Raw genomic sequence first — 25,477 nt, 5'->3', positions numbered from 1 at the left:
ACATGACATACACACACACTTACTCACCCTCAGGCTGCATCCAAAAGTTCCTTGTATACATCTAAGTATACATACGCATGGTACTCAATCCTCACGCAGGAACATGACGCGTGTTTTAGATAGGATAAAATCTCCTGGTTGTGCTTCCAAAGGAGTGGGTCACGACAAAATGATGGTAGCAGGGGGCAACGGAGGAATGATCGGGATATGGAAGCAAGTTCTCGGTGGTAATCTCCATGTTTGGGATATTATTCCTGCTAGGTATACTCCAACTTGGCACATCTGTCAGAAGATGCAGCACACTCGCATCATCTGATGACGGGTTTTCTTTATGACCCATCCCATATTCTATGCACTCACTGAAACACAAACAATGCCGTACTTGCATTGTGGCACCATTCTCTTACACTGCAGCCACATCATCGCCGTCATTAAAAAATGCCGCATGTACAAAAAAAGTGCCACGCTCTGTTTACTCTCTCGCCATTTGGTGCAAACACAGCACCATCGACATCATACTATGTACTGTACACCCCTTGGTTCAGCTTTTAGGGATAAAACTCGCATCCATCCATCCATCCATACATTCGCCTCTGACTTATAAATCCGGTTATATTACGATTGATCTTTTTTTTTCGCATAAAATGTTTTTCTCGCATCTTTTTTTTCTTTTCCTTCAATACAACTTTGACTTTGTTGATCCTTCCACGCATGTCATCGATTGCCTTTTTGGGGCCAATGTCATGCGGATGTCAGGTAGACCCTAAATGCGCATAAATACTCACCATCACTCTTATTTGGGAGCGTATGTAAGTCATTGCCTACAATGCACATTACATGATTCATGCCATTGTTGTATTGACGATCATTATGTATCTGGCAATCACCACATCTCGAGAGTTTTGTGAACAAGCCCGCGTAAATACGGCTCCCTTGGCATGGTCTCCTTTTTTCCAAAGTATTATAAACCGACCAGGAGGAGAGGTGTCAGGGACAAAGTAATACAAATCGCAAATCAAATAAAAAGAAAAAAAGAGAGGTGACCAACATTATCCGCACGCACGAACACACACACCCCTCTATAGGATCAGCATCATCATCATCACCACTCTTATTGTGCTCTCATTATTATTAGCTGAGCACATACCCCATTAATGATCATAAACAGCTGTTGTCAAACCAACGATGATTCCACCACGCGCCTGTATACCTTCTGTAAGCGGGTTTGGGAGTAGTTTTATCCATCACAGCATGTGCATGGACGTGAAGAGAGGGGTGATGGTGTTAATGTGTCTTGAGAAAAAAAAGACGCTTACATGCCCTTCTCTCACTTTCTATTACTCCTATGCCAAAAAGTCAGTCCTTTGTATATCGCTTTCCGCTCGTCTTTTCTTTTCTCTTTTCTTTTCTCTCTTTCACCTTTATCATAAGGCCCTTGATTTGTTCCTTGCCAACCAACCCTATTGCGTTATTGGCTGACCTTATCACACCTTTATGTCAGCAGCAGCAGCAGCATCCTCGTGCACACAATCACGAATGGCCCGATCCAAACAACCTGATATCCTTCTTGACAAGAGCCATGAGCAGGCGGCTGTCGACTTTATGAATCAAGTCCTTGGTGATATTGATCCACCTATCGAATGCGGCAAATTACATGAGATGCTCAAAGATGGCGTTTTGCTTTGCAAGTACGTATATCATCCATCTGGAAGAATGACTCGATTCTCATCAACAAGCATCTACATAGCCTCGTCAACAAATTACGACCAGGAACCATCAAGCATGTGGGACAACGCAATCTCACATTTATCAAGGTATGTACATGCAATGGAAGCTAAATTTATTATAAAAGAGGGTTGCTAATGTATACATTCACGGTGGTATAGATGGATAATATCACTCGGTTCTTGCAAGGAGCGCGTCAGGTATGAAGATGTTTCCATGTGTCTGTGCTTTATGTTCTATTGTGCGGCTGAGGAAGAGGAGGAGGACATCCATGCTGAAAAGAGCTATATTAGCTTGGTCTTTCCGATAGTCAACTTTTCGAAACCAGTGACCTGTTTGAGGCAAAAGACATTCCGGCGGTAAGTAAAAAAGAAATTGAATGTGTACTCCTTGATACTAACAGTGAGAGACCCTTGCGCAGGTCATCCATACTATTATGGCAATTGCACAAATGTATAGCAATGAAAAGAAGGAGGAGCATAGCAAGGAGGAGGATGATGAGGATGATGATGAACAGTCAGCTGGATCTCCCCAGGAAAAGGAGCAAGAGCAAGTAGAGGAACCTACTATAATGGGTGAGCGGCTTGTTTAATTTCAGAAAGGGGTAAAAAGGGGAATGGGATGATAACTTACCATCCATCATGGTAGACATAGCAACGACGACGACAACCGTTGATAATGACGTTAGCAATGATCCTTGTTCAGGGCACCGAGATGTACGCGATATCTTCTCCATCAGCACGACTTTTCCTGATACGACGACAACGTTGAACCATAATCCTGCATTGGCTCGGCCTCCGAAATCACCCCTTCGTCCTGCATCTAGTAAAAGACGACCACGACGTAAAAGTATCGATACAAGTGCAACAGATGAAGATCGCTGGCCGACATGTTCACGACCTACCTTTGCAACACAAGGAAGACAATCCGATTACGTTGCTTTATCACGCACCTCATCCACTTCTTCATGTAACTCGTTCATGTCGTCGCCCAATGGGTCACCCAAAGCTACACGTCGACAAAGCGTCAACTTTCCACAACAACACCACCACCAAAACCAATACCATCAACATTCTCCACCTCCTCGTCCTCAGTCTCAACATATCAAAGCAGAAAGTCTTGGACGCAAGTTGGATCGCAATCTCGCCAAATCGGTGGAGGAAGGGCGTTCAGCTGAAAAGCTGTTACTCAAAAGCAAGGATGGCATGACACGTGCACAATATCAACTTGGCAATTGTATTGGGAAGGGCCAATTTGGTGCCGTCTATCGAGCATTGGATCTTGGTACGGGTGAAACAGTTGCTGTCAAACGGATCAAGCTGCATGATGCTGAAGATCAAGATGATATCATGAAAGAGGCGACCTTACTCAAGACGCTCAGTCATTGCAACGTCATTCAATACCTCGGCTTCATTCCTAGTCGAAATCATATCAACATTATCCTCGAGTAAGTGAACGATCTCTTTCTCTCTCTCTCTTTGATATGATGGTGACTAATAATGATGATGATAGGTATGCAGAAGGAGGTTCGCTCATGTCCACACTCAAGGCATTTGGTGCATTCCCAGAAAAGCTCGTTGCATCCTTTTGCATGAAGATCCTGAATGGCTTGGAATATTTGCATGCGAATGAAGTGGTGCATTGTGATCTCAAGGCAGCGAATATCCTTACCACCAAAACGGGCGATGTCAAGTTATCCGATTTCGGCGTTTCCCTCAACCTCAAGAAAACCAAGGTTGATGCGAATGATGTATCAGGCACACCCAATTGGATGGCACCGGAGGTGATTGAACTCAAGGGAGCATCATCCAAATCGGATATTTGGTCACTTGGATGCACATTGATCGAGTTGATTACTGGCAAACCACCCTATGCCGACCTCATTGCCATGTCTGCCATGTTTCGTATTGTCGAGGATGATCATCCACCTTTGCCCGATGTATCAGAGCCCATGCATGATTTCCTGTTGAGTTGTTTCCAGAAACATCCACAAGATCGACCCTCAGCCACCGAACTCTTAGACCATCCATGGCTTCAAATGCATAGTGCTGTTGCTGGTGCCAGTAGACCTACATCCATGCTACAACATCATCAACAAAATCGATCCATGAGTAGTCGTCCTGCTTCCATGGTAGCACAACAACAACAGCAACCTATCTCCTCTTCAAGTGAGCCTACAAAGGAAAACACCTTGCCATCAGGTGCTAGACAACAAAGACAACAAGGTGGTGGTAGTAGGCCATCCTCTGTGGTACATCCTTTGGATAATCGACCCCTATCTGAGAACATCCTTATGGATCCCATCACACATCGATTCATCAAAATGTCCTTTGGCAAAGGTAAGTGCGAGTGAAAATATACGCATGATGGATCAAGTTGATTGACTCGAGACTTTTAAAAAGTGGTCGAATGCAAGGTGTGTGGCGACTTGATGAAATCACAAGCCATCTTTTGCGAGGTCTGTGCGTTGATTTGTCATGATAATTGCAAAAAGTTGGCGTTTTCTTGTCCACCCAAGGTGAACGATCAACAACCTTCGTACGACGTGAGTTGACATGTGGTTCTGGTGACACGTGGGAATGGGATGGGTTGATTAATTGATTGATTTGTTGTTGTAGTGGGTATTTTCCGCAAAGATCTATAACAATAATGGTGATCGACGAAGTGCAAGCATGCCAACGGATTCCAGTCGACCCAGTGATCATCCACAATTCGAAAGTATTCGAAAGTATTCTGTGGCCCTTGGTTTGACACCACGTGAGGAACAGGCATTGTGTGAGAATCAGGCCCTATTGACGCATACGTTGGCCATGCAACATGACAATCCAGCTGCGGTCGCGAATCTTTTAAACAAGAAACAAACCAAGGATCGTAAAAAGAGTCTACGTGGCACATGGGCTAATTTGTTTTAAAGTCATCATCATTGTTCTTCTGTAATTGTTGTATATCTAATAGCTAAGCGTAATTGTTACTACTTTATTCTTCTCTTATATCACGTAATGAATTTTTAAGAGAAACGGCGGAAAAAGTTACTACATTCTTTGTTTGTATAATATGGGAACCGCGGGACGACAAGGAGGAGGGGAAAAGAGAACAAGGGATCTTCCATTTGCGGGGTGGTATGCTCTGCTGCAATGACATGTGATTGATAAATAACGGGCGTACACAGTTGCTCTCCTTTTCCCTATTTCTTTCCCATGGCACCCATTGCTATTGATACCGTCTTTGTCGTAAGGCATGGTGAACGTCTCGGTAAATTATTAATCATCACATACTCTACATCCTCATCATCCTCACCTTTATCCACCACCACCACCACAGATCACGTATCCAAGGCATGGCAACCTGATCCAGCACACGGCTTGTGGGATCCTCCTTTATCAGACAAGGCAAGTCATATTGCCACTCGTACTCTTGTATCCTCATATTTTGGACAAGGGGGCAATGTACACTGATATACAGTGCAACGTCAGGGACGAGACCAAGCTAACCGTACCGGCCAATACCTTGTGCGCCTAATGCATGACAGCAACATTGACTTTGCCACTGCACGAATCGTCATTTATACCTCGCCATTTCAACGATGCCTTGATACGGCACTTGATATCGCACAGCATTTCCCTTGTCGCAACACCACGCTACGGCTTGAACTTGGTTTAGGAGAATGGATGTCAGAAGAATTCTTTAGCGATCCGCCAAGCCCAGCAACACGTCTCATATCCAGGCAACAGGAAGCACTTGCACGTAAACAATTGGCATCTTACAAAACAACATCCTTGACCATGCCACAAGTGGACTATGCACATCCATCCATAGCCAATGAATTTACATACCCTGAATCTTATACCGACATGGTGAAGCGATTGGAAAAGACACGTACGCATTGTTTGCAACAAGCAAAGGACAAAGAGATTGCTATATTTGTGACACATGCCATTTGTTGTCATGCATTACTGGATGGTTTCCGTGGCAAACAAACTCGACCTCTTGAAGCCCCTTATTGCAGCGTATCACGTATTACCCACACAAAGCAACCTGACACCACTACCATTCATACACCTCCTCCTTCTCCCCCATCCACCAATGACAATGATGATGATCATCCATGGAACACTGATCTATTGTTCTCCAACATTCACCTTGAACATTATTGAATTTTTGTTGTATACCAATTGAACAAATAAAGGAATCTAATAGCCCAAAGCAGCGAGGGAAGCGTTGATGTCCTTGACAGTATCAGCCTTGGAAGCAATAGCCTTCTTTTCAATGGCAGCAAGAGCAACCTTGCGCTCGTGGTAAGCGGCAGCCTTAGCCTTACGCTTGTCTTCGAGCTTGGCAACAACATCTTGGTACTTCCAGCCATATTCCTTGGAGATACGAGCAAGAGTGGTGTACTTGCGGCCAGGCTTCAAACGTTGGACACGAAGGGCATCAGGGATCACCATACGCTTAACCTTGTCATAAGGAGCAGGAACACCTTCGAAAAGCTTGACACGATCCAAAGCAGCAGCACCACGAGCAGTCTTGTGAGGAATCATACCACGAAGAGCCTTGTAAAAGATGCGAGAAGGAGCACGGAAGTGGAAGGGACCACCACGACGAGGGTTGACACGGTTTTGCTTGTGCAAGTAAGAGTGGTACTTGACTATATATATGATCTCGATGAATACCTCATACCATTTTCCCTTTTATTATCCACTTCACTTTACTTACGCTTGTTACGGAAGAACTCGCCAGACACATTCAATTCCTCGCAGCGGACAACAACGACCTTTTGGCCGCTCAAGGCCTGCTTGGCGACAATCGAAGACAAACGACCGAGGAGATGACCCTTGCCGTCAATGACAACCACCTGGAAACGATCCACATTAGCAATCATGCAAGCTTGCTCCCATTGGGCGCCATGGCGTGGGAGCGACTCACCTTTTCAAAAGTGCTCATTATAAAAAGAGGGCGGGAAAAAGAGAGAGAGAAAGAAACTGAGCGCGCGTGAAAACACAAACCTTTTGAAAATTCTTGTCGCCACCGACAACACACCTGGTCAGCCAATCACAAGGACAGACTTGACACCTGTCAATCACCGTTTATTCATTCACCGGCCCTTTAAACGAGGCATCGAGTACATAATTTAAAATTCTTGTTATCACTTGTTATTTCATAAAACACAATCTCGCTTCGCTCCCAAAGTACAATTTTCATTGAATTGGATTGATGTTTACATGTGTAGTCATCATAGGAAGTAGGGGTCGATGCACATGCTCATGAATGAAAGTGGACCATCTCCTGGGTAAGGTTCATGCTCCAATGCCGGGAACGATAGGGTGCGTGGGATGTCATCATCTACCATGCAAACGAGATCATAATAGCATCAGCAGCGATAGCTTCATCCTTGTAGACATGAGTACTCTCACATCCTTTTAGCATCATCCCCATTTTCCACTTCCACCACAATAAATGCTCGCACACATGACAAGCCTGTCAATATGTATCACTACTGTCAGCTCTTCCCAAGTTGTTTTCCATATCATCTGCATTTTTTTAAGAGGATAAAGGTTTTTAGCTACATACTACACATGTTAATAAGGCCGTGTTTAGTTGACCAAAGATAGCATCGTTCACACTCAAGTCACTCGTCTTTGTTTTGCTTTCAGGGGTGCAGGATGTTGTTGACCTACTAGTGTGGCTACATATACTACCTCATTTTGCGCCCACATCATGCATGTGGAAGTTCCATCGTCATTCAATACTCCTGTTGATGACGATGACGTGATAGAATAGCCACTAATACAATATAAATACACCCATCATGCATCGTCTGACACATTTCTTCACCCATTCTTCTTTCACAATAATACATTATGCATCAAGGACGCTATTCCTCATCGGCATTACTATTGCTATTTGCTTCCATTATGGTTGGATTTATTGCCCCTCCTGTCGTTGCTGTCAAAGTTCACCTATCCAAATCGAAGGAGGAAGCCCTGGCCTACTGTGACGGCATTAAATTCAAGATGTCAAACGGGGAACACTCTCAAGAAGTCATGCACACCTATCAAGCAGTGTATCCTGACCAACAAGGCAACGATGTTTTCTACCATTGTGGCGATAGAAAAGAGTACCCAACCGATGTTAATAGGTCCAAGAAAGATTGTAAAAGCGCCGCGACGAAAACTAAGGAAACGCCAGACAAACACGTACATTATGAGTGCCTTTCGGATGGTGGATGGGCCCTTGTAGACTGCAGCCCACACAACGGCCGTATAACTTGTGAATATCCAGAGCGCGATGAATATCTACAGAACCATCCAGAAAAGCTTGTGGAATATTTAAAGAAGGATGATCCAGAGCTTGTGGAATATATAAAGAAGGCTCATCCAGAGCTTTTTCGTAATTTGGAAAAGGGGACACTCAACCCTAACGACGTTTATGAGATTCTTGATGCGTCTCAGGAGTTCGATAAGAAGCAATTGCATAGTAAGGCGCAACCAGCCTCAGGGCTCGTTGAATCGTATTACATGGATGCCAAACTGGCAGGGGCGGATTTGGTTGACGTCTTTGCAAAAAGCGATTATGGCACCCAAACCAATTAACCCTTGCCAGCACACAAAAACCATTGGGAAAAGTTCAATGAAGCTGAGTTAGCAACATCACCTCAATAAATATATCATAATTGACACAGCCTGATACACGTACGCATTTCGAATATGTGACACACCGCTGCAAAACCGAAAGCAATCTTGACGAGAATTGTAGTAGTAGAAGGTCGACTCGCATAAACTATTTTGTATATGTGAACCCACCAGTAATCAATTCAATGCAGGGATCTCTTCGCTTTTTCTCTTCTCAAGGTCATCTCACTCCTCCTTATTGTATCACAAAAGTCATACACTTCTTGCATGACCGATAACCGGACCACCTTTATTATTCCATCTTCGAAGCAATAGTATGTAATCCACAAGCTAGCAAACTGCAAGTGCATAATAAATAAATAATGCTTTATTCCATCTAGCTACATTGCCACCATCCTCGTCTTCGTCCGCCATCATCATTCGTACTCGTACTGGTCAGCAGTCGTCAATTTCCTCGTCACCCCCAATATCCAAAAAGCACACAAGTAGAAAAGACTGTGATCTTGCAGGCTTCTTTTTGAATCTCATTGTCGTTATCATCATTGTCATTGTTGTGATAGCATTAGGTGTCAAATATGCAGTTGGATGATGATCGTTGTCCATGCTTGGCAGGTGCCACAACGATGATGATATGAACTCTCATGAAAAAGTACAATAGCTGATTGCACCAATCGTCCAGGATGATAACATCACAGTCAAGTTGACAATAAATATATAAGAACAAGGCTCTCTTCCCATGTGTTGTATACATTCACATCCTTCCATTCCCCCATGCACCAACGAAATATCCATATCCATATGCCGTAAAAAATCGTATGTATTGGAGTGAGTTGCTATACGTATGTGAAAACCGCTCCTATACTATGGCTATATGCTGTTGACGCGAGAAGGCTGAAAGACTCGTTACTGCAACCAGCTGAGACAATGGAGTAAGATCTGCTTTATAGTAGTATCTGCTGATACGTTGGGCTGTGGCAGAGGAGAGTGCGAGAGCGTGTATTGTAGTAGGGTGCCATGCTTGTGAATGCTGTTTGAGACAATCGAATAAAGAGCATACTGAATGCTGCTAGGTTTGGTTGTGGCAGAGGAATGTACAAGAGGAGGTCCAGTTCCCAGGAGGAAGGCAGGTGTTGTAATGGGATGCACACGCCATGGACATGCCCTTCAGTCAAAGACAATCGGATCCAGACAACTATAGAATGGACATGATGGGTCGAAACAGGATAATCGTTCGCAGTTTGTAGTTGTAGATGAAGGGAGCAACGGTTGCGAATGGAAGAAAGAGACAAGGAAGAGCTGGAAATTTAGGTCTCCTCGGGAAGCTACATAGATTACACACATCCTTTTAGCATCAACATCATCGTTACCCCTTTCAACAATAAATGCCCCACTCATGTTGCGTCTATGAGCATCGTCTTTCATAGATTGCCTTCTCTTTGAAAAAGCATCTGCATCCTTCATGTAGTATATCACTTTTATCACCTCTCCTTCCCATCGCTGCATTGCTTCATAATAAAGTTGTTCCATGCCCACATACCCAAAGAAAATGGCGTCAACATGTACCTGGAAATACGCTAATGCATGTCAGCCAAGGGGTGTTTTTTGGGTCGGTGGTGCAAAAGCATACACATGCTGCATGAAGAGTGGTATTATGCAGGATGTTGTTGATCTACTAGTGTGGCTACATACAGTATACTACCTCGATTTGCGCCCACATCGTGCAGGTGGAAGTTCCATCGTCATTCAATACTCCTGTTGATGATGATGACGTGATAGAATAGCCACTAATACAATATAAATACGCCCATCATTTGTCGTCTGACACACATTTCTTCACCCATTCTTCTTTCACAGTAATACATAATGCATCAAGGGCGCTATTCCTCATCGGCATTACTGTTGCTCTTTGCTTCCATTATGGTTGGATTTATTGCCCCTCCTGTCGTTGCTGTCAAAGTTCACCTATCCAAATCGAAGGAGGAAGCCCTGGCCTACTGTGACGGCATTAAATTCAAGATGTCAAACGGGGAATACTCTCAAGAAGTCATGCACACCTATCAAGCAGTGTATCCTGACCAACAAGGCAACGATGTTTTCTACCATTGTGGCGATAGAAAAGAGTACCCAACCGATGTTAATAGGTCCAAGAAAGATTGTAAAAGCGCCGCGACGGAATATAAGGAAACGCCAAACAAACTCGTACATTACGAATGCCTTTCGGATGGTGGATGGGCCCTTGTAGACTGCAGCCCACACAAAGGCCGTATCATTTGTAGATATCCAGAGCGCGATGAATATCTACAGAACCATCCAGAAGAGTTTGTGGAATATTTAAAGAAGGATGATCCAGAGCTTGTGGAATATTTAAAGGAGGCTCATCCAGAGCTTTTTCGTAATTTGGAAAAGGGGACACTCAACCCTAACGACGTTTATGAGCTTCTTCATGCGGATCAGGAGTTGGGTAAGAAGCAATTGCATAGTAAGACGCAACCACCCTCAGAGCACGTAGAATCGTATTTCAAGGATGCCAAACTGGCAGGGCCGAATGTGATTGACGTCTTTGATTATGGCACCCAAACCAATTAACCCTTGCCAGCACACAAAAACCATTGGGAAAAGTTCAATGAAGCTGAGTTAGCAACATCACCTCAATAAATATATCATAATTGACACAGCCTTATACGCGTACGTATTTCGAATATGTGACACACCGCTGTAAAATCGAAAGCAATCTTGACGAGAATTGTAGTAGTAGAAGGTCGACTCGCATAAACCAATGTGTATACGTAAACCCACCAGTAATCAATTCAATGGAGAGATCTCTTCGCTTTTTCTCTTCTCAAGGTCATCTCACTCCTCCTTATTGTATCACAAATCACTCATGACCGATAACCGGACCACCTTTATTATTCCATCTTCGAAGCAATAGTATGTAATCCACAAGCTAGCAACCTCCAACAAGCGTGTAATAAATAAACAATGCTTTATTTCTTCTAGCTATCTTGCTATGTACTGTACATTGCCACCACCATCCTCGTAGTCGTCTTCCGTCATCATTCCTACTCGTACTCGCCACCAGTTGTCAATCTCATCCGTCACACCAACATCCAAAAATACACAAGTTGAAAAGAATGGGATCTTGCAGGCTTCCTTTTGAATCTCGTTGTCGTCATCATTGTCATTGTTGTGGATGGGGTGATCATCGTAATCGTCATTGTTGTGAATGTGGTAATCATCGTAATTGCCGTCTCTACAAATAAGAAAGCAGGCAAGTTAGACCATCTGATACCGGGAATGATGACGATTTGGTATACCGTTAGGCGATCCTCTCCAAGGAAGAAAGCAAATCAGAAGGAATTCACAAACGAAATCACCATCATACGAGCAACGTTGGGCGATCCCTTGTTCTTGAGAAAGCACTGCACAAATCACGCAAGGCCAGTTCGATCCATGGCAAGGAAGGACATGACTTACGTAGAGTCCAGGCTCATAGTTGTTCTCATTCATCCTCTCCAAAGAAAGAATGATCCCCAATCCTTCCAATCATTTCCCGCCTCATGAAAAGAAATCCTCAAGGGAAAGAACGAGCCTATCACGAGAAGAGCGCGTTGGTCCAACACATTCACAAGCTGTTGCAAATCCCCTTTTACCCTCAACACGGGTGACCATGCTCTTCCAAAAACCCATCGTCGTCGACCCATCAACTCAAACACAGGCCTATAGAGCCCTGGACGCGTTCCAAGAAGCCTTTCCAGCACACTTGGCTAGTGCAGAGCGACGCAGCGGCCACTTGATACAGGCTGGGTCTTGAACCCAAAGAGATGATGACGATGATGCCCCAAGTTGCATTGCCTGACCAAAGAAACCTATACAATTCATTATTAGCACACACACAATAAACACCCTTTTCATTGTTTGTTTCATTGTACTTGCCTTTTCCATATACACAAAGACCCGTTGTTGTTGGTTACTGGAAAACGAAAACCATGGTGTAGTATAGTTGAGCCGAAACAAAACGCCAAACCAGCCAACGTCTTGAAACCAAACTTGCCCTCTATACAAGCTGACGCGTCAATAGAACCAATTCGGCTGCAACATTGGACTCTGAATGTACCTGTTGACACCAAGCGTAGAGCGGGAATAGCAACGAGCAAAAGGAAGCAACCATATCGCCATGGCAACCACCAACCAACAACGCTCATTCCTCGGCACTTTGGACACACTCACTCCCTGACAATGCATGTTCAGAACTACATTAACTCCTCACAGCCAACAAGAGCACTCTTTTATAGTACATTACCTTGATCGCAATGTCGTGAATGGAATAAGGAAAAGTGGGAGAAAAAGGAGAGAAGCGTTGTCTCAAGTCGTGGAGCTACCGACCCCCAAGTTTAAATCCCCTACTGCTATTACACTGAGGCCACTCAATTACCACCCCCAACACACACACCATCCACCCATCGTCATCATCACCCTCTGGATAGACAACAGGTACACGTAAATAAAAGAAATGATCCTCACGTATAGCAAAAGGGTGTGTGCCATTTTACACTTTACATGATAATGATGATCCAACAACAGCCATTGCGTTACTACCAGGTTAGCTCGAATCATGAAAGTTAAATGATGGGCATGCTGGGCTGTAGCAGGTGAATCGTTCGTATGCATTGGATCGGGTAACAAAGGTGAATGGGAGGACTAAGGTTATTAGCTGGCATTTTCAACTATTCCTAAATAGTGTACAAGAATCATGCATCGCCTGTGCTGAATGACTCAAGTTACACAAACACGCCCACTGCATCTTTTGCTCTATTATAGTCATACTACTTTACGTTAAACAAAGACCACTTTTCATATAGCATCACGCTTACAACATAGTAAAAACATGAAGACGCCTGTATCTCTAAACTTTACAATGAAACGTGGGGTTTTGAATAGAGCAATGTGAGTTTCACGATCAAGCTTGCCAATCCCAGATTTCGCAATGTCGCTACCAGCCAAACTGGACCTGGGTGGTCGACCTCTTGCATTTTTTTCGATGACGACCAAAGAATTATTTTTTGGGCTGTTTGCGACATTGAACGTGAAACTTGCACACAAGGTGCTGTTGGCCAAGCCGAGCACGTTGATCTATTAAAGAGCCCACGTTTGATTGTAAAGTTTGGAGATACAGGCACCTTTATGTTTTACCTATGCTGTAAGCGTGATGGAGTTGCTTTTTCCTAGTGGATGGTGTCGGCTGCATTAACGGAAAGATGAAGAGCTGAGTGAAACGGCACGTGGTGGTTACACTAACGCGTCCTTGACAGGTTGCTGCACAAATGGATGATGATGATGATTGCCTTTTGTGAAGGTACGTAAGTAAACAGCATCCAATAATGAAGGTGTGTCAATGTATGTATCACATTTGCATGTAGAAGAAAGCCGAGCTGCATAAACCAATTTGTATATGTAAAAAGATACGTATACATATTGAATGAGTCACTCATCCTGAAACTCAATGGAGGGATCACTTCACTTTTTTTTCTTCTCAAGGTCATCTCACTCCTCCTTATTGTATCACAAAAGCTATATACCTCTTGCATGGCCGATAACCGGACCACCTTTATTATTCCATCTTGGAAGCAATAGTATGTAATCCACAAGCTAGCAACCTCCAACAAGCGTGTAATAAATAAACAATGCTTTATTTCATGTAGCTATCTTGCTATGTACTGTACATTGCCACCACCATCGTCGTAGTCGTCCTCCGTCATCATTCCTACTTGTACTCGTCACCAGTCGTCAATCACCTCGTTACCTCCAATATCCAAAAGGCACACAAGTAGAAAGGAACGTGATCTTGCAGGCTTCTTTTTGATTCTCGTTGTCGTTATCATCATTGTCATTGTTGTGATAGCATTAGGTGTCAAATAGCAGTTGGATGATGATCGTTGTCCATGCTTGGCAGGTGCCACAAGGATGATGATATTAACTCTCATGAAAAAGTACAATAGCTGATTGCACCAATCGTCCAGGATGATAACATCACAGTCAAGTTGACAATAAATACATAAGAACAAGGCTCTCTTCCCACGTGTGGTGTACATTCACATCCTTCCATTCCCCCATGCACCAACGAAATATCCATATCCATATGCCAAAGAAATCGTATGTATTGGAGTGAGTTGCTATACGTATGTGAAAACCGCTCCTATACTATGGCTATATGCTGTTGACGCGAGAAGGCTGAAAGACTCGTTACTGCAACCAGCTGAGACAATGGAGTAAGATCTGCTTAATAGTAGTATCTGCTGAACGTTGGGCTGTGGCAGAGGAGAGTGCGAGAGCGTGTATTATAGTAGAGTGCCATGCTTGTGAATGCTGTTTGAGCCAATGGAATAAAGAGTATACCAGTAGCAACTGCTGGAAGGAATGCTGCTAGTTTGGTTGTGGCCGAGGAATGTACAAGAGAAGGTGAAGTGTCCAGGAAGAAGGCAGGTGTTGTAATGGGGTGCACACACCATGCATTAGCCCTTCAGTCAAAGACGATCGGATCCAGACAACTATAGAATGGACATGATGGGTCGAAACAGGATAATCGTTCGCAGTTTGTAGTTGTAGATGAAGGGAGCAACGGTTGCGAATGGAAGAAAGAGACAAGGAAGAGCTGGAAATTTAGGTCTCCTCGGGAAGCTACATACATTTCAGACATCCTTTTAGCATCATCGTCATCGTTACCCCTTTCAACAATAAATGCCCCACTCATGTTGCGTCTATGAGCATCGTCTCTCATAGGTTGCCTTCTCTTTGAAAGCATCTCCATCCTTCATGTAGTATATCACTTTTATCACCTCTCCTTCCCATCGCTGCATTGCTTCATAAAGTTGTTTCATGCCACATACCCAAAGAAAATGGCGTCAACATGTACCTGGAAATACGCTAATGCATGTCAGCCAAGGGGTGTTTTTTGGGTCGATGGTGCAAAAGCATACACATGCTGCATGAGGAGTGGTATTATGCAGGATGTTGTTGATCTACTAGTGTGGCTACATACAGTGTACTACCTCGATTTGCGCCCACATCATGCAGCTGAACTCCCATCGTCATTCAATGCTACTCCTGATGATGACGAGGACGTGATAGAATAGCCACTAATACAATATAAATATGTACACCCATCATTCGTCGTCTGACACATTTCTTCACCCATTCTTCTTTCACAGTAATACATAATGCATCAAGGACGCTATTCCTCATCGGCATTACTATTGCTCTTTGCTTCCATTATAGTTGGATTTGTTGTACCTCCTGTAGTTGCTGCCCAAATTCACCTATTCAAATCGAAAGAGGAAGCCCTGGCCTACTGTAACAACCCTAAATCGATGATCGAAGGTGAAAACTCTCAACAGGCCAATTACGCCTATGGTGTAGTGTATCCAGATCAACAAGGCAACGATGTTTTCTACAATTGTGGCGATAAAAACGAGTATCCAACCGGCGTTAATAGGTCCAAAAAAGATTGTAAAAAGGCCTCGATTAAATACAAGGATACGCCGGAGCCAGCCTTACGTTATGAATGCATTTGGAGTGGTAGATGGGTCCTTGTACAATGCAACCCAGGAGATGGTCGTCCACCTTGTATACCTCTAGAGCTTAAGGACTATGTACAGAGCCATCCAGAGCTTCTTCGTGCTTTGCTAAAGCAACAAGCATTCAGCTCTGATGATGTTATGCATAAATTCCAGGAGGTTGAAGATTCTTATTCCAAGGCGGATAAAAAGCTGCACGAGATCTTACGTGGTGCATTATCCTATTACCATCACTCCAAACAGAAATTGGTGGATGGAATTAGCAGCTTTTTCGGTACCCAAACCAATTAATCCTTGTCAACAAACAAAAACCATTGGGAAAAGTTGAATGGAGCTGGATTAGCAACGTCGCCTCAATAAACAGTTCGTAATTGATGCAACCTGATACATTTACGCATTTCAAATATATGACACACCGCTACATAAATGGAAGCAATCTTGACGAGAATTGTAATCTAGAAGCTTTAGATGGATAAACCAATGACTCCCAAGTATTGGTGGCTGATCCTACGCCAAATAACCATAACTTGCATAAATGGCTGCAGGAACATTCTCACTCAAAGTACTGGTAATTTGTAAAGATATAAGCGGAAGATCAATTGTTTAGCAGTGGTTGTGGGATGGAGTGACAAATATGCATGAACTATATACAAGGGGCAACTTACAAGACGTAGTGACTATCATAGATCATGAATGACAATGGAAATGCTTGTATGAAGTGTTGAAACTTTGGCAGGGTGTAAGATCATAGGATGTGGCAACTGACTTTGAATCCGGTAGGGTACACTAGGTACGGTGGAGTGCACAAAAATTTGTTCCGGTTGCTCTTTAAAAACCTTTTTGACATGCGGCCTCACCTTGGAAACAGCAAACCAAAGCAACCATTTCGGCCCAATGGTCAAGCCAAAGTCAAGAAGCATGAGCATACGAATGCAGCAACCAAGAACAACACCTCGATCCGGTTACCGCTCTTTGATCGTAGTCGATTGCAACCAAAGTGGAAGACGACTCGACGTGTGGGCCCAGGTCTTATCAACGGCCAAAACACATGTTTCCTCAACTCGGTGCTGCAATGTTTGACGTATACGGCTCCTCTTGCCCAGCATCTTTTGACAGCAAAGCATAAAAACAAGTGTATGTCCAAAAGGAGGGATAGGTTGTCATGGAGATCATAACATTGACTATTTTCATGCTCAGGCAAGATGCCCGGATTTTGTGCTCTTTGTGCCATGGAAACTCATGTTCATCGTGTGTTTGAAGGATCCAAAGGAAAAGGCGCCATTCTTCCAAAATACTTTACTTCCAATTTGCAAGGTAGGAAACAAGATATGGATAGGTGGGATTCCTTGCTGATGATATGCATGCATTATTAGCTTTGTCAAAGACACTCAAGTTGCGACGTCAAGAAGATGCTCATGAATTCCTCATGTTTGTATTCACTGCATTTCAAAAAGCATTATTGCAAGGTCTTGGGTAAGGAAGAACAATGGGGCCAAGTCCATACATATCCTGATTTGGGCGATTCCATTATAGCAAGGTACCGCCCAAGGTGGAAGAATCAACCATGTTGCATGGCATTTTTGGTGGTCGTATCCAATCACAAGTACGCTGTTTCAGTTGCAATCATCGATCCAACACATACGAGGCGCTTCTTGACTTGAGTGTGGACATTCACCATGCACATTCGTTGGAGCATGCACTGAAGCGATATATCAAAATGGATAAGATTGGAGGCAGTGATCCAGATAGCAAGTATAAATGTTCAGGGTATGTTTTATACATATAGGATTGGAGATCAACGAGGGTTATTGACATGTATATCTATAGGTGCAAGCAAAAAGTGAATGCTGGCAAGCAAATGACCATCCGTGAACTTCCAATGACCATGGCCATCCACCTCAAACGATTTACTTTTGATATGCAACGAGGCTACATGCGCAAAGTATCCGATCGGATCAAATACCCCGAATTCCTCGATATGGCTGCCTATCTTAGTCCTGAGACGAACAAGCAACAAAAAGGATCATCGAAATACAGGCTCTATGCTGTATTGGTACATCTTGGACACAGCTGCAATTCTGGACATTACTATGCCTATGTAAAGAACTCGGATGGACAATGGTATATTATGGATGATGAAGATGTAAGTTGATGGTTTGTTTGGAAAGCATGGATTGCTATGGATACCTATATTGACACTTTATGTCTATCTAGGTCCATCCAGTTTCTCTCAAAGAGGTCATGTCACAACAAGCCTATATCTTATTTTATGCCAATGATACTGGCAAGGTTGCTGCTACTACACCCGCCGCCAAGGAACAATCGAATGACACAAAGACCGCCATTGCACCATCAATATCCACCAAAGAAAAAGAGAACAATGACGACACACATGTACAGCAACCCAATGGCATTGCTGAGAAACGCAAGGCACGTGATGAAGAAGAAGAGGAGGAGGTGCAATCATCAAAGAAGAAGCTTAAGGATGAATTTGAGAAGGGTGATGATGTCATTGCCGATCGTCCTCAAGATTGGTTTGTTCGTTCCTCTGCATTACCCTATCGATCGCTTCGTGGTAGATATTCACCCGATACCTATGGTGCTGCCCTTTCTCATCCAAGTGCATGGGTTGTTCGTCCTATTGATCAGCCGCTTACCGATGATGACCGAAAGAGTTTAGTCACACCTACTCCTCGTACATGGCGTAAAAAGCCTTCTACATGGCATATTGTATAATGGTCTCCAACACACACCCACATCCACACATACACATACAATGAAACTTGGCATAATCAAAACGTTTGATCCTATATTTGGAATGATGGCCCCCTTTATTCGTTCTATATACGTGTTGCCTTGTAGAAGACTACTATTGCTATCGTCGTCTTGGATCGGAAGGAATACGGGGATTAAGTCGTGGGTCACGTGAACCTGTACGCTGCATTGGTATTGAGGATAAGATGGGTGATGATGGTTGTCCTGGTGGCGTAGAAGGTCCTGGTGGTGTTGAAGATCCTGGTAGTGCCTCTGATGAACGTGCAAGTTGTTCGACTGCATTCCCAATGTTCTTTACATCCTCTGCATATGATATTTGTGCGTATTCCATCGTTTGCATCGCATTCGTGTAAATATGATCAAACTCTCCATCATAGATGTCCTAATCACCCACATTAGAAATAGCTCCCCATAGCCATACTCCTACTACTATTACCCGTACCTCTAACTTTGAACGATAAATGGCATCTCCAGTGTTGGGGGTATTGGATGCTGGTGTTTTTGTTGTTGTCGTTGTTGTTGTCGGCTCTGGCTTATTCTCTGCAATCATTTTTCGTAGTCGTGCCATTTTCTCTGTAATGGATCTGCTGTTGTCTTTAAGGTAGCTGTTGCCAGACGACATGATATAATAGCGTTTCCTTGGCACCTTCAAATAGGCTCCATCGACCTGATTTGCAAATGAATACTGGAACTGGTCCAATTCGGCAGTTGTACGAATGATCGACCTTTCAAGGCCGCGTCGTTGCCTTCGTTTGAGTGCTTCGCGAGCTCGAATGACATCGTCGGCAGACAGCTGTTCTTTGGGGAATGCGTAGAAATCGTGATCGTTCCTATATAGAATCGAGTTAGCCTTTGTTTATCTCTCCATAAAGTGTCACCTACTTTGTAGGGATTTGCTCGTCCCAGTAGAGCTTTTCTTGTGCGGCATCCATTTGCGTTTGTAAAAGAAAGAGACTTACTGAAGATATCCATGTCGCACAAATCAATGCATTTTGATTCTCTAACGATGACTACTATCTACAATGAATATCTCTCTTCTTTCTTCTTGTCCTTTATCGCCCTTCCTCTATGTAGGAACATTAAAGATGGATGTTTGTGCGCTTTGACTCTGTTTTATCCACCCTTCCTTTTGACTTGCTATGTACATTCGTCCATTGCCATTGTTTTGGATACTATTATAACTGGGGCATGTCATCACACCCACGAGTCCCCCGTGTATTGCAGGGAAAGCCCATATCATGGGTATTAGTAAGCACAATGTGCTCCGAACATGTATCGTCTCGTAAATTTGGATATAGATATCTCATGCTTTATAATACGACCAAAAAATGTACACTTGTTATCATCTAACTGGCTTCCTCAATTGTCTCCTTAAGTTCACCGGATGCGACCAATTCCTTGACGATATCAAGACCACCAATCAACTCGCCCTTAACGTACATTTGGGGATAGGTGGGCCAGTTAGAGTATGCTTTGAGACCTACAAGGAAAAGTTAATCATCACAATCCCTTCAATTTTGGTTTGTTTATTGTACCTTGTCGCACTTCTTCATCCATGAGAATGTTGAATGAGCTGTATTTCACTTGTTGCTCGGCAAGGATGTCAATGAGTTGGCGGGTGAAACCGCAGCGAGGCTAAATTAAGAAAAATGTCAACATGATCCTTACAACACCACTCCATTACTAATACTTTACCTGTGAAGGAGTACCCTTGATAAAGACCATCACATTTGCACTCTCGATAAGCTCCTTGAGACGTGAATTGAGATCCTTGGCAGGCTTCACATCGGCATCTCCTGTTGCCTTGGTTCCTGACACACCCTTGGCATGCTTGGCCACGACATTGGTCACCTCAGCAGCCTTGGCACCTTCCACACGTTCAACGATTTTGCCACCCTGTATACATATGATACATCATAAGAAGACAATCCTCGACAAAGTGTCATCCATCATAGCGTTGCTACCGCTACCTACCTTCAACACAATAACAGTGGGCACAGCTGCAATCTCGTACTCTTCAGAAATGTCAGCAAAGTTCTCGGCTTCGATCTATCGTCAAGAGTCAGATCATTCCCATAGCAATGGCCAATGAAGGTTGCCAGGTTACCTTGAGAAATTGCAACGAGGAGAACTTGCCAGCGAGTTCAGCGATAACGTCGTTCATTTGTTTGCAAGGCTCAGCCCATGGTGCCCAAAAGTCGAGTACGATGACGGCGTCCTTTTTGGAAATCAAGGAAGAGAATTGGTTGTCGCTTGTGATATCCACGAGGTTGCTCATTGTTTGGTTGGTTGGTTGGTGTCAAAAGCAAAAGGAAAAAGTAAGTAACGGTAGCTTGGTGATCGGGTGAATGTAAGTCGGAGATGCCGATCCGATGACGATGTCTCAGATCCTTCTTTCATTATCATTTCATTTCTCTTTTCTTGCATTGGAATACCAGGTGTCACCGTACAACATCAACACCTTGCGAAGATTGGATGCCTTATCAAACAAACAATGTTGGGGATTATCATCAAGATGGATAGTGGTATGATCTCTACATAGGTCAATGGACGCTTATAGAGTTGCTACACTTTCCTGATCTTGTCCATTTTTTCCCTTCACGCTCCTTCATCAGCTTTATTTACATAGCTCTCCACTCCTCCTCATTTCAAATCGCATCATCATGAATAAAACAGCAAAGTTTATGGGCATTTGAAGGTTACAATACGTCTACCCAATTAGATAGTGGAAGATGGGTAGTGCCCGTATCACTGATAATCGTGCTTTTTCGGTCTTCTTGATGTCCTTGATCATCTCATGGTTTCGTTGCTTGTACATATCCTGGACTAGGGCGGACGTGAGATCGCGATCACAAATCATCTGCAACCAACGTCCATGGGGACATTCTTTCTTTACCTATATAGTGAGCATCAGCATGAGGTATTGTGTTGCAATACAGCATAGGATTTAGGAATGCTCTGTTTAATGCCGTAGTCCTCTTGTATGTCGATTCTTCCAGTCTTTGAGCGAAGCTGTGTATGTACAAGCCCACTTTAATATGTAGCTCTTCTCAAGAGAGAAATCTATCGAATACAAGCTAAGAAAAGGTGGGACGTAATAATATGATCTTCTATACTTGGCTATGTTGAAAGCTGTATTCTTGTGACAAGCCAGAAAGGTAATATACGTCTTATTACTATTAGGGTGTCGTGGTGACAAATACAATACATTTACATCCTTGAAGAAACAGCTGGGAAGAGTAATGAGTGATTTATTGATTATTGATCAAGGAAGCTTGTTCAACTCAAAGCTAGTACTATTCCAATGGGCGGAGGACCCCCGATGATGTACATAATCAAGCGCATAAATCAGCCTGTTGCGGAACGCACGAGCCTCCGACAATGGCTATTGATGGAACCAAGTATTGCCAATGATAGAAAGTTGTCATTTACGAACAAGAAGAAGAATAAACCATCCAAGACAATGATAAGGCATCTCGTGATGAGAAGGTGCTACGATAGTGTTTCAGCGGTGTCACCTTGCTCGGAACTGCTGATGTCTCTAGTTAGCCTGCTCGCTCACTCTTTTACCTTGGTTTTTCCGATTCCGCATACAACAGCGACGTTGCGTGGTTATCTTTCACACTTATTCCTTCCACACACAGCAACCACACTATGGCGTCTTCAGACGAGAAACCCGAGAAATATGTCCGTGGAGTGTCCTTCGACGCAATGACAGACAAGGATCTTCCCAATTATTCATTCACCTTGAGAGGAAAGACACCCGGCTACAAGCGCACTCGTCGCACTAGAACGTTTATGGTCGCTACCGATCTCGCCAACTACAGCGAATACGCATTAACATGGGCAAGCGATGTAAGACACACGCACTCTCTCCCTCTGTAGCTTTGACCTTTTCAATGCTGACAACATGGAACAATAGGAAGTTATGGACGATGGCGACGAGATCATTGTGTTGCGAGTGGTTACAGTCGATATGAACGGTAAAAATGACTTAATCACGCGTCACCTGGGACCCCCGTTTCATTGATGAATATGCATAGACAAAAAGGGAAACATCCAAGCCTTATTACAGCAAGAGGAACGACAAGCTCGAGAAAACGCATCTATTGTTATGGAAAGGATCATGGCAAATAGTGGCCCAGATAAAAAGGTAAAAGAATGATATGGGATCTAATAATAGCAATGGGTGATGTTAACATGGCCATTAGATCAGTGTCATTATCGAGTTTGTTATCGGGAAGGTGCAGGAAACGATTCAGCATATGGTAAGTGATCATTAGGGAGGAAGTCAAGAATGATGCTTATCCATGTCTTTGGATTAGATTTCCATGTATCAGCCATCATTGCTTATTGTCGGCACTCGTGGTCTTTCTGAATTCAAGGGGATGTTGTTGGGAAGCGTATCCAAATATTGTCTACAACATTCGCCCGTCCCTGTTACAGTTGTTCGGCCTGATGACAAGATCAAAAAGTACAAGGTCAAGAAGAATAGGCTGAGTGGGTTGATGCGACTCGGGAGTGGATCAGGATCTCGAGGCTCCACAAGTGAATCATCAAGCGATGAGGATAGCACCATACAGCCCGTAGAGAAGAAGATGAATCGATTGTCATTTATGGGACGACGCTCTCGCTCTCCATCACCCTCTCCACGCAGATCCAAGTAGCCCTTTATATACATGTAATAACCAACATCACCTTTTGCTTTGGGATTAAAGATGCCAACTTTATTTGAGACTATAATATGCTTTGATACGTCATGTTGGAAAGAACTGCTTCTATGATGATGAGGATCGTGGTGATTGGTAATAGCGCGTCGAGGATACTTGTGCGGTGATGTACGACCAGAATGACCACGCCAAGATTTTGCCATCATCTCCACCATTCTGTTAGACATAAACATATAGTTCCATCAAGCGACCTTCTTGGTTGGCTCATCAGAGACACATCATGCATCACAAGTAGCGTTGTAGCAAATAAACCGGATCTTGACGAAATAGCATAGCCGAGAGTATTGGTTGTCGAATAAAACGTCCAAAGTATTCGTTTAGGTACTTGGGAAATGGTATCCACACGATGAGGGGTGAAAAGAGGGATCACAGTAGAGCCGATAAGGAACGGATGCCATGATGAACGACCGATAAAAGAGACCAGTTGCAGGTTGATTATTTCATAGTATCATCGAAACGGCACTTGACAACCACATCCATAAGGTAAACGAATACCCTGATATCCCAAAGACCGCTTGCTTGATGCACCCGATATACTCTCCAAAAGTGGAATGTTGATAATCATTTTCAAAGCAGCAGGGACTCGCCAGTGATAACTATCAGGAAAGCAAAGAGATCTTCATGATGGCACAAAATAGATAATTTGCTAAGAAGATTGACCTGTGAATGTGTACATTAGTCATTGAACTTTGAAGTGATCATACAATACTTACATAGCCAATGACATACGATAATGAACGATCACATCCAAAAAGCCAAAACCCAGCTTCGCTGTCGCAGAGACAACCATCCAAACAGAATACTGATAGCCATTTTTCAAAGGAATGGAACGTTACTTGATGAAGAAGCCCTTGAGGGATGGATAAACCTTTGCTGGTACCCCCAAAAAAATGTACATTGTTGCTCGTTGCTGATACGATTCACGTGTAGGAAACGCTGCATTGGAAGATGTCCATCCAAACAAGTGACCGATAACTCGAACCACCAGATGATGGAATAACGTTCGCTGACACCGGAAGACGCTGCTGTTTTCTTGCTCATTGTGGGCATGATCCATGGCATGAGAGATGTGGGATGACAGTTGTCCATTAAGGTCAAGTAGAATCACAAGATGATGGGATGGCGATTGATGACACCAAATGATACGTAGTATGCTTGGTTGTTGCTGATACCATCCACTTGTAAGAGCTGACAGATGTCTATTGAAGGAATTGGCCAACGCTTGGAAAGACGAAGCACCAGGTGATGGGATAACGCTAGCTGAATCCAATCTCAATGTGAGATAACAACCAAAGTACTTGCTTTTCTTGCCAACATACCCAAATGAGACAATGTGAAAACGTGCTGGGGCATCTCCCTGGAGATATCCATGGAAACGATACGTACACACGATGGCTTCCCTTGGATCTTGTAACGATAGAGCAACAACCATACGTAAACTTTAGTATGACAATATCCAACTTGAATAACGAAGCAATTCAGCGATTGAACGTACTTGTTGTAGTATTACAAAATGGGAGCTTGAGTCATGGGTAGATCGCCCGCGTACTTTTGAAAGAGTCAAGGTATCGCTTCCTTTTCCATCCGGTTGTTGGTATCTCTCTTTCTCGATCATTTCTTTGCAGCTCAACCAGGTGAAGATCGCTTGTATAGTAATGTACTTGGCAGCTGATATAGAATCATCCAAACCAACTCGTATGCATTGAAGCAAGTTGCTGCACGTAAATAAAGCTGCTGCTATACGATGGCTACCTGCTGTTCATGTAAAGAAAGACTGCTGCAAGTAACTTGAGACAGTGGAGTAAAGACCTTGCTAGCTGCTACGTATTGTTGTGGCCGAGGAGTGTGCAAACGCGTGTGTTGTAGTAGAGTGACAAGGTTGTGAACGCTGTATGAGACAATGGAAAGACCTTGCTAATAGCAACTGCTGCAATGAATGCTGTATCGTTTGATTGCCGTCGATGATTGCACAAGAAAAAGTGAAGTGTCAAGAAACGCGTGTGTTGTAGTGGGGGTGCACACGCATGGACTTGCGATTGAGTCAAAG

The 25,477-nt window shown here is 43.6% G+C and overlaps 10 protein-coding genes across 10 annotated transcripts; 7 read left to right on the top strand and 3 right to left on the bottom strand.

The window, feature by feature from the left end:
- Window positions 1-1,536: 1,536 nt before the first annotated feature.
- Window positions 1,537-4,637, top strand: O0I10_011808 (uncharacterized protein; the record flags this gene model as incomplete). The annotated part of the gene is made up of 9 exons (XM_058491770.1): window positions 1,537-1,688; window positions 1,748-1,814; window positions 1,887-1,925; window positions 2,019-2,084; window positions 2,147-2,300; window positions 2,374-3,172; window positions 3,238-4,064; window positions 4,128-4,270; window positions 4,344-4,637. 9 exons carry the CDS (start codon window positions 1,537-1,539, stop codon window positions 4,635-4,637), a joined length of 2,541 nt encoding a protein of 846 aa, XP_058337463.1.
- Window positions 4,638-4,922: 285 nt separating this feature from the next.
- Window positions 4,923-5,879, top strand: O0I10_011807 (uncharacterized protein; the record flags this gene model as incomplete). Its single annotated transcript, XM_058491769.1, has 3 exons — window positions 4,923-4,977; window positions 5,047-5,118; window positions 5,188-5,879. 3 exons carry the CDS (start codon window positions 4,923-4,925, stop codon window positions 5,877-5,879), a joined length of 819 nt encoding a protein of 272 aa, XP_058337462.1.
- Window positions 5,880-5,915: 36 nt separating this feature from the next.
- O0I10_011806 (60S ribosomal protein L16) lies at window positions 5,916-6,666 on the bottom strand (the record flags this gene model as incomplete). The annotated part of the gene is made up of 3 exons (XM_058491768.1): window positions 5,916-6,370; window positions 6,439-6,577; window positions 6,649-6,666. 3 exons carry the CDS (start codon window positions 6,664-6,666, stop codon window positions 5,916-5,918), a joined length of 612 nt encoding a protein of 203 aa, XP_058337461.1.
- Window positions 6,667-7,583: 917 nt separating this feature from the next.
- On the top strand, window positions 7,584-8,315 carry O0I10_011805 (uncharacterized protein; the record flags this gene model as incomplete). Its single annotated transcript, XM_058491767.1, has 1 exon — window positions 7,584-8,315. The coding sequence occupies one exon, from the start codon at window positions 7,584-7,586 to the stop codon at window positions 8,313-8,315; it is 732 nt and encodes a 243-aa protein (XP_058337460.1).
- Window positions 8,316-10,217: 1,902 nt separating this feature from the next.
- O0I10_011804 (uncharacterized protein) lies at window positions 10,218-10,940 on the top strand (the record flags this gene model as incomplete). The annotated part of the gene is made up of 1 exon (XM_058491766.1): window positions 10,218-10,940. The coding sequence occupies one exon, from the start codon at window positions 10,218-10,220 to the stop codon at window positions 10,938-10,940; it is 723 nt and encodes a 240-aa protein (XP_058337459.1).
- A 4,628-nt stretch (window positions 10,941-15,568) lies between these two features.
- O0I10_011803 (uncharacterized protein) lies at window positions 15,569-16,216 on the top strand (the record flags this gene model as incomplete). The annotated part of the gene is made up of 1 exon (XM_058491765.1): window positions 15,569-16,216. One exon carries the CDS (start codon window positions 15,569-15,571, stop codon window positions 16,214-16,216), a length of 648 nt encoding a protein of 215 aa, XP_058337458.1.
- Window positions 16,217-16,770: 554 nt separating this feature from the next.
- On the top strand, window positions 16,771-18,661 carry O0I10_011802 (uncharacterized protein; the record flags this gene model as incomplete). The annotated part of the gene is made up of 6 exons (XM_058491764.1): window positions 16,771-17,059; window positions 17,123-17,239; window positions 17,299-17,398; window positions 17,459-17,692; window positions 17,753-18,068; window positions 18,140-18,661. 6 exons carry the CDS (start codon window positions 16,771-16,773, stop codon window positions 18,659-18,661), a joined length of 1,578 nt encoding a protein of 525 aa, XP_058337457.1.
- Window positions 18,662-18,800: 139 nt separating this feature from the next.
- Window positions 18,801-19,632, bottom strand: O0I10_011801 (uncharacterized protein; the record flags this gene model as incomplete). The annotated part of the gene is made up of 3 exons (XM_058491763.1): window positions 18,801-19,082; window positions 19,143-19,530; window positions 19,583-19,632. The coding sequence occupies 3 exons, from the start codon at window positions 19,630-19,632 to the stop codon at window positions 18,801-18,803; spliced, it is 720 nt and encodes a 239-aa protein (XP_058337456.1).
- Window positions 19,633-20,046: 414 nt separating this feature from the next.
- O0I10_011800 (Grx4 family monothiol glutaredoxin) lies at window positions 20,047-20,978 on the bottom strand (the record flags this gene model as incomplete). Its single annotated transcript, XM_058491762.1, has 5 exons — window positions 20,047-20,180; window positions 20,236-20,335; window positions 20,396-20,596; window positions 20,675-20,749; window positions 20,808-20,978. 5 exons carry the CDS (start codon window positions 20,976-20,978, stop codon window positions 20,047-20,049), a joined length of 681 nt encoding a protein of 226 aa, XP_058337455.1.
- A 1,376-nt stretch (window positions 20,979-22,354) lies between these two features.
- Window positions 22,355-23,367, top strand: O0I10_011799 (uncharacterized protein; the record flags this gene model as incomplete). The annotated part of the gene is made up of 5 exons (XM_058491761.1): window positions 22,355-22,555; window positions 22,623-22,683; window positions 22,744-22,853; window positions 22,912-22,968; window positions 23,026-23,367. 5 exons carry the CDS (start codon window positions 22,355-22,357, stop codon window positions 23,365-23,367), a joined length of 771 nt encoding a protein of 256 aa, XP_058337454.1.
- Between the last annotated feature and the right edge of the window lie 2,110 nt (window positions 23,368-25,477).

This window comes from Lichtheimia ornata (genome assembly GCF_029851405.1).
Source record: "Lichtheimia ornata isolate CBS 291.66 chromosome Unknown scaffold00101, whole genome shotgun sequence".
Taxonomy (NCBI): domain Eukaryota; kingdom Fungi; phylum Mucoromycota; class Mucoromycetes; order Mucorales; family Lichtheimiaceae; genus Lichtheimia; species Lichtheimia ornata.
This window is presented reverse-complemented; position numbering and strand designations above follow the sequence as displayed.